This window comes from Mobula hypostoma, chromosome 2 (genome assembly GCF_963921235.1).
Source record: "Mobula hypostoma chromosome 2, sMobHyp1.1, whole genome shotgun sequence".
NCBI classification, from domain to species: domain Eukaryota; kingdom Metazoa; phylum Chordata; class Chondrichthyes; order Myliobatiformes; family Myliobatidae; genus Mobula; species Mobula hypostoma.
The window spans coordinates 74340507-74349115 of record NC_086098.1 but is presented as its reverse complement, the minus strand read 5'-3'; the positions used below and the strand labels follow the sequence as shown (position 1 = coordinate 74349115).

At 44.5% G+C, this 8609-nt stretch overlaps 1 protein-coding gene across 1 annotated transcript in view; it reads right to left on the bottom strand.

Moving 5' to 3' along the window:
* Nucleotides 1-1410: 1410 nt before the first annotated feature.
* gsta.1 (glutathione S-transferase, alpha tandem duplicate 1) overlaps nucleotides 1411-8609 on the bottom strand; it is a 32321-nt gene continuing 25122 nt past the window's right edge. The window contains exons 6-7 of the mRNA XM_063038881.1: nucleotides 4671-4799; nucleotides 1411-1948 (exon numbers count right to left, since the gene is read on the bottom strand). Coding sequence (XP_062894951.1) covers nucleotides 1826-1948; nucleotides 4671-4799 — 252 coding nt within the window. The 3' untranslated portion in view covers nucleotides 1411-1825. The remainder of the gene's footprint in view (nucleotides 1949-4670; nucleotides 4800-8609) is intronic.

Sequence of the window (8609 nt, the reverse complement as noted above, 5' to 3'; positions counted from 1 at the left end):
TGCACTAGCTATGTACTAATAGGCAAAGAAAGAGAAAATAGAACTTACTAGAACCTTATTTTGAACTTCTGTCTGTGCTTTACCAAGCCTGTTGAACCCACTCTTACACTAGCCCACTCCACCAATGGCTGTTCTACTGACACCCCGAGTCCTTTTATTGGCTCAAATAAAACTCATTCCTGATGAAACTTGTTCTTTTCAACTAGCTCCTGCCTTTGAACACTGTCTCTCTCACGATCTACTTCAAATTATGACGAACTCTCAGAGACTTGCTGGGCGTAAGGCATAATTTACAGGCAGGTGATTAAGCGATGATCAGGTATACCTGATAAAGTGATAACTGAGTGTATAGTGAAATGTATTGTTTGTGTTAATGACCAACACAATCTGAGGATGTGTCGGGGACAGCTGGCAAGTGTCCTCATGCTCCCAGCGCCAACATTGCACGACCACAATTTACTAATCCTAAACTATACATCTTTGTAATGTGGGAGGAAAGTGGAGAGCCTGGAAGAAAGCCATGTGATCATGGGGAGAACTGTTCTTATTGCCCCATTCGAGTTTCTTAAATGCCCCTAATCTATCTGCCTCTATCACCAACCCTGGCTGTGTCTTCCATGCACCCACCACTTTCTGGGTGAAAGACCTACCTCGGACATCCCCCCTCTAATTCCCTCCAGTCTCTTTAAAATTTGTCCCCTCTTATTGCTCTTATCATTGTCAATGGTCCCGCTCATCTGTTTAGCAATCTTTCTGACTCCCTACCATCAGGAAGGAGCGTTAGGACAAGCACTGAGAGAATGGTAAACAGGTTCTTCCCCCAGGCCATGAGACTACAGAGCTCCCTGCCACTACCCAAGTCTCATCGCATATGAAGTGCCAGTGGCAATAGACTTGAACTTGATTAGCCATTTCAGCCCTAGGAAGAAGTCTCTTGCTATCCATTCTATATGCGCCTCTTATCATCTTTTACACCTCTATTTAGTTGCCTCTTATCGTCCTTCAAGAAAAGCCCTAGCTTGCTTGACCTTTCCACATATGACCTGGTCACTAATCCAGGCAGCATCCTGGTAAATCTCTTCTGCATCCTCTCCAAAGCTTCACATCCTTTCTATAATGAGGTGACCAGAACTGAGCATAATGTTCTAAGTGTAGTCTAACCAGGGTTTTATAGAGCTGCAACATTATCTTGTGGCTCTTAAACTCCATCCACCAACTAATGAAGGCCAACAAACCATGCATCTTCCTAACAACGCCATCAACTGCCTTGCGTATTGTTCGTTCAGATCAGAACATTAAGCAGTTCAAACCGTAGCGTATTTTTCAGGGGAAGTTGGGAGGTAGAGGAGGTGCACTGTATTCAAGACCAGGATAACTTGTTCTGATGCCACACAATGATGCCAAACAAGAGAATGGCAAGGAAACTTTATTTGTATTATTACACTTTCATCAGTTATTATCTAATGTTCTGATGAGTGAAAGTTCTTATTAGATTTCAATTGGATGAGTTTATAGTGATTTCACCTGGGTTTCACAGAGATAATTATGAATCACATTTGATATATTTTCAACGATCTCACAGGAGTGAAACTTCACAATATCTGTCAACTTTTTTTAATATTTATTGCTTACTTTCTTTTTTTTATTTCCAGTTTGTTGTTCTTTCCATATTAGTTGTGTGCATTTTCAGTGATTCTTTTGTGTTTCTTTGAATATATTGTGAATGCCTGGAAGAAAATGTATAAAATGTACACATCTAAGTATTCTGATAATCAATTTCCTTTGAACTTTGAACTTCCAGAAGGCAACTTCTACAACTTTGCTTTCAAAATCGGAGAACTTCTTTCACAATCTGAACATAATGATCATCTGGTGGCGGCTTCCTGGGGCTTCCTGGCTGCAAGAACTTCTGAATTCTTGGCAAACTGCTGATCTTCTGCTTGAATTTCTGGAATTATTGGAACACATATGTTAGTCATCTCAAACAACTAGCCAATCTACTGGAGAAATAATGTCATGTAATACTGGAATCATCGCAACATATTGCTGGAACATGTCAGCTACAGATTTCATTTTGTTATTCTTCTGTGTGGGGAACTCGCCTGAGTGACACCATCATGTGTCAAACTCTTTCTGAACTGCCTAAGGCCTGTTGATTTAAGGGGCACAACAGGCTGCAGATGCTAGGATCTGGAGCAATGCACAAACTGCTGGAGGGACCCAGCAGCTCAGGCAACATCTGTGGAGGGAAATGGACAATTGATGTTTCAGGTCAAGACACTTTCTGTGGACCGAAAGACTGGGAAGTTAGTCATTATAAAGAGATGAGGGGGAGGGGTATGGGAAGAACTGGCAGATGGTAGGTGGATCCAGGTGAGAAGGGGTGATAGGCAGATGGAGGAGTGGAGGGTGGGAATAGTGACAAAGACTGGAAGGTGATGGGTGGATCCAGGTTAGGGGACAGGGAGATGGAGGAGTGGAGGGTGGGAATAGTGACAGAGATTGGGAGGTGATGTGTTTTGGTAAGTAATTAGCAGATGGAGAACAGGAGAGTGGGAATAGTGACAGAAGCTGGGAGGTGATAGGTGGACATGACAGTGCTGAAGATGGTGGGATCTGATAGGAGAGCAAGATGAAACATGGAACCAGATAAAAGATCCGGGGAGAGGACCCAGTGGGAAGAGTGCGGGGTGGGGGGGGGGTGGAATGGGGGCTGGGGTGTGTGTAGGAGGAACTGGGTGGATCAGGTGGAGAGGGTAGTGTCAGAGGGGGAGCAGTTACTGGAAGCAGGAAAATTCAGTGCTTATACTATTGGGTTGTAAACTACCCTGGAAGGATATAAGGTGCTGTTCCTCTGGTCTGTACTTGGCTTCACCATAGTAGTGGAGGAGGCCAAGAACAGCCAGGTTGGTGCAGGACTGGGGACGGGAATTAAGCCAAGAGTTTCAGGTGGCCATGTCAGACGCCTTGTTTCTCTGGGTGAACTCTTTGATTCCAAAGTCTCAGCCTATGTGAGGACAGATTTTATTCAGCAGTGCTCCAGAAGGGATGAAAGAGGTCAACATCCCGCACCTGTGGAGTGCGACTGCTTACAGGCTTCAGCCTGAAATACTGACACTGTATGTGGACATCAGCGTGAAGTGTCATGCCACCAGGCAGAGCAGACCCAATGGGCCGAATGGCCTAATGCTGCTCCTTATGGTCTAATGTCCTTCAGGAACAGCTACTTCCCTGCAAATATCCGGTTCTTGACCAAACCTACTCAACCATAACCCTACCTCAGCCATGGAACACTACAGACCACCTCTTGAACTACCAAAGATTTGTCTCCAGTTGTGTCTTTGTTTTTTGTGCTAATATCTGGTTTTGTGCAGACTTTTTATCACTGCCTTGTATACATAATCTATGTTCTCTGTGCTGATTGTACCACTGTGACTGTGATGCTGCTGTATTGTACCTCTCTGTAACGGAGCACATGATAGTAAACTAGACCTGACTCAGTCACTTCATGAAGATGTAACTGGGATTTCTGTCCACACAACATGAAAGCCAACACGAAGAACTGGGCGATTTGACTTCAACTCAGAGATCTCAGGGCAAAGGGATATACATGTAGAACAGAGATGAGGGGAATTTCTTTAAACAGGTGGTGACTCTGTGGAATTCATTGCCACAGATGACTGTGGAGGCCAAGTCATTGGGTATATTTAAAGCAGAGGTCAATAGATTCTTCATTAGTAAGGGCATCAAAGATTACAGAGAGAATGCAGTTGAGTGAGGTAATAAATCAACCAAGATGGAATGGTGAAACAGACTCAACAGGCTGAATGTGCTAATTCTGCTCCTATGACTTATAGTCTAAATGGAGACACTAAACATAAACTGGACAGCAGGTGAATATACAACATAGAACTGTGCAGCACAGCACAGCCCCTTTGGCCCACGATGTTGTGCCGACCTTTTAACCTACATCAAGGTCAGTTTAACCCTTCCCTCCCACAAAGCCTTCCATTTTTCTATTTTCCATGTGTCTATCGAAGTGTTTCTTAAGTGCCTCTAATGCATTTGCCTCTGCATCTCCCGAGTCATCCATTCCATGTACCCACCACTTCCTGCATAAAAAACTACCTCTGACATCTCCCCTACACTTCCCCATAATCACCTCAAAATTATACCATCTGGTATTAGCCACAGAAATGAAACTGTAACAAAGCTGCACATTTTCCACTTCTTCAGGAACAGTTTCTTGGTTCTCAACACATTCTATTATGAGTGGTACAGATAGGGTAAATGGAAGCTGGCTTTTTCCACTGAAGTTGAGTGAGATTTTAACGAAAGGTCAGGGGTTAAGGGTGAAGGATGAAATACTTACAAGAAACCTGAGGAGGAATTTTTTCACTGTGAGGGTGGTGAGAGTGTAAAATGAGCTGCCAGTGGATGTGGGTTTGATTTAAGATAAATTTGGACAGAAGCATGGATGAGAGGGTTATGGAGAGCTATGGTCCAGATGCAAATAGATGCAACTAGACAGATTAACAGTTTGACATGGACTAGGTGAGCTGTTTGTAAGCTGTAATGTTCGATGACTCTATAGCTCGAACCATTTTGAACCATTTGTTGTTCTGTCTCCCGTACCCCGTCTGCTCGGCCTTTCAGACTATGGATCCTACCTTCAGCTGCGGGAAATCAGTCAGAATGAGTGGGAATTTCTCCTCCAGCATCAGGATAGCCTCCAGAACTTGCAGATCAGCAAGGGTGAGCTGATTCCCGACCATGTATCCTGTCTGTTGATTAATGCTCTGCCAGGAGAAATGAAAACTGTTAAAAAAAAGCATTCAAATTCAAAGTAAATTTATCATCAAAGTACATATATGTAATCATATACTACCCTGTGATGTATTTTTTGTGGGCACAGTAGAAGCACAAAGAAACACAATAGAATCAACGAAAGACTGCACCCAACAGGATGGATAAACAACTGATGTGCAAAAAACAACAAACTCCAAATACAAAAAGAAGGAGAAAAAAAGAATCAATGGCAATAAAAAATAAATAAACAAACAAGCAAGTAATAAATATTGAGACCATGAGATGAATATTTCTTGAAAGTGAGTCCATAGTTTGTGAGATCAATTCAGTGATGGGGTGAGTGAAGTTGTGTGAAGTTATTTCCTCTTGATCAAGAGCCTGATGGATGAGGGGTAATAACTATTCCTGAACCTGGAGGGTTCTGAGGCTCCTCTAATTCCTTCCTGATGGCAGCAGTGAGAAGACAGCATGGCCTGGATGATGTGACTCCTTGATGGATGTGATATCGCTCCATGTGGATGTGCTCAATGGTGGGGAGGGCTTTATCTGTGATGGACTGGGCTGTATCCACTACTTTTTGTAGGCTTTTCTATTCAATCACATTGGTATTTCCATATCAGGCTATGATGCAATTAGTCAATATATTCTCCACCGCATATCGATTAAAGCATACCAACTAAAGCATATCAACCTTCAATCAACTCCAGATGTTAACTATGCATTTCCCTCCACAGAACTGCCTGCCTTGCTGAGTTCTTCCAGCATTTTGCCTATTGCTTACAATCACAAAGTTTATTCCAACAAACAGTTCACCCTCAAATGTAACACAGTTAGAGGTCAGACTAGGGTTTAGGGACAAGGATGAGAAAGAGTTAGAGGTCAGGCCTCCACTACACATTCGAAGGTCAAGGAAGTGGATGTGTGACAAAGAACATTCGTGGATATTGAGTTGTCCCAGGTAGGTGGATCCTGGTATCAGATCGAGGAAGCATGAGACTGGTCAGTCTATGTCTGAAGTTCAAGCCTTGAGTTCAGGGTCCTTTATTTGGATAATCTGGGGGTGGATACCAAAGATCAAAGCCTGAAGGTCGATCAGAATTTCAGAAGTTGAAGCTGATGGCTGCAGTTTGGAGACTGGAGCCCCAGAGCCTTGTCCTAGGGTTGGAGGACTGTGTGTGTGTGTGTGTGTGTGTGTGTGTGTGTGTGTGTATGTTGTGTGTATGTGTATGTGTATGTGTGAAGGAGAGGAAAGGGGCTTGTTTTGCTGTTACTTTGTTGCTTCCCGTGTTTTGCTGTGCCGGGCATCACAAGTATGATATAATGCTGACACTTGTGGGCTACTCCAGCACATCCTTAGGTGTTTTGGTTGTTTACACAAGCAACATATTTCACTATATGTTTCAATGTACATATAATAAATAAATCTGAATCTGTACTGCGGCTCAGAATACCCTGCAGGCTTTGCTATTCCCCAAGGTAGAATGTGTCTTTATTCCAGCATCACATGGAACAGTGATAATGCCAGTAGTGGACTGCATTTCATAAAGGCATTACTGAGAAGGGAGAAATGGATTCTGGAGAAAAAGATTGTCCAAAAATAAATACATAGTGAAAATGAGGAATAGAGAGATGTGTTCATGGCCAAAGTCAGCTAGATCACATTTTTTCCCCTTTCTGATGTTTGGTCTAAACAACAACTGAACCCCTTGACCATGTCTGTGTGCTTTTTTGGCACTGAGTTGCAGCCACATGATTTGCTGATTAACTACTTGCATTAAATAATAGGTGTGCCTGATAAAGTGACCACTGAATGTAAATCAAATGGTATGCCCTGTTGGTAAGTGTTATTATTTGTTCACAATTTTGGCTTGTTTCTTGCTGCTTTGACATAGCACATGGAACAACATGGAAACCAGCCCTTCAGACCTTGTTAACTGATGCCAAATTAATCTGAACCTCTTCTGCCTGCAGATGGTCCATATCCCTCCATCCCTGCATATTCATGATCCCATCTAAAGGCTTCTTAAACATCACCATCATTTTGCTCTGCTGCTTGCAAGATCAATTGCCTCTGGAGTTCAGGTGTTGGTTCTGGTCGCTGAGTCTGCAATTGGTGCTAGGGAGGTGGAGTTGGATCTACACCGGGGGCAACAGCAGACTCATGAGACCATGTTGTCTGCTGGAACTTGGGGCATTAATGAAATCACAGCCACCAAGCAAGATGCTGGAGGAACTCAGTAGGTCAGGCAGCATCTGTGGAGAAAGTGGACAGTCGACATTTCAGGTCAACACCCTTCTTCAGGACTTAAAGATAGAGGGGAGGTAGTCTGTGTAAAGAGGAGAGAAGTGGTGGAGCAAGAAATGGGAGGTGATGGGTGAATCCAGGTGAGGGGCAATGATGGGCAGATGGAGGAGGGAAAGGTGTGAATAGTTATAGGGACTGGGAAGTGATGGGCGAAGGTGACGGATGGGTGCAGGTGGTGGAATCTGTTAGGAGACCGAAGTGGAACAAGATTCAAATGGAGAGAGGTGGGGTGGGCAGAGGGGAACAGTGGGGGAAGGGGCCCAGTGTGAGGGGTGTGTGGGTGATAGGGCAGAAACAGTGATGGAGGCTGGGGTGGGTGCTGGAGAGTGTAGGAGTGAAATCTTATCTTCCTTTGGCCAATCTTTTCCTGTTACACCCTCCCCTATGCTGTCTGCAGGGTTCGAACTGGGTGCACGCTGTTTGATGTCCCACCTATTTCCCACCTCATCCCCATTACACACTAATAGCAAGCTCACAACCCCTTGCTGAACTCCCCATTCTCCCATCACACACTGAGATAAGGTCACATCCCCCTGGTGAACTCCCCATTCTCCCATCACACACTGAGACAAGGTCACATCCCCTGGTGAACTCCACATTCTCCCATCACACACTGAGATAAGGTCACATTCCCTTGGTAAACTCCCCATTCTCCCATCACACACTGAGGTAAGGTCACATTCCCTTGGTAAACTCCCCATTCTCGCATCACACACTGAGGTAAGGTCACATCCCCCTGGTGAACTCCACATTCTCCCCTTATGCACTGACTGCAAGGTCACATCCCCTGGTGAACTCCACATTCTCCCATCACACACTGAGATAAGGTCACATTCCCTTGGTAAACTCCCCATTCTCCCATCACACACTGAGGTAAGGTCACATTCCCTTGGTAAACTCCCCATTCTCGCATCACACACTGAGGTAAGGTCACATCCCCCTGGTGAACTCCACATTCTCCCCTTATGCACTGACTGCAAGGTCACATCCCCCTGGTGAACACCCCATTCTCCAATCACACACTGAGGCAAGGTCATGTCCCCTTGGCAAACTCCACATTATGCCATCACAAACTGAGGCAAAGTCATGTTCCCTTGCTGAACTCTCTATTCTCCCATCACACAATGAGGTAGGGTCACATCCTTACAAAGTAAATGGCAGGATACTTGGTAGTGTGGAGGAGCAGACGTATCTAGGGGTACATGTCCACAGATCCCTGAAAGTTGCCTCACAGGTGGATAGGGTAGTTAAGAAAGCTTATGGGGTGTTAGCTTTCATAAGTCGAGGGCTAGAGTTTAAGAGTCGCGATGTAATGATGCAGCTCTATAAAACTCTGGTTAGGCCACATTTGGAGTACTGTGTCCAGTTCTGGTCACCTCACTATAGGAAGGATGTGGAAGCATTGGAAAGGGTACAGAGGAGACTTACCAGGATGCTGCCTGGTTTAGAGAGTACGCATTATGATCAGAGATTAAGGGAGCTAGGGCTTTACTCT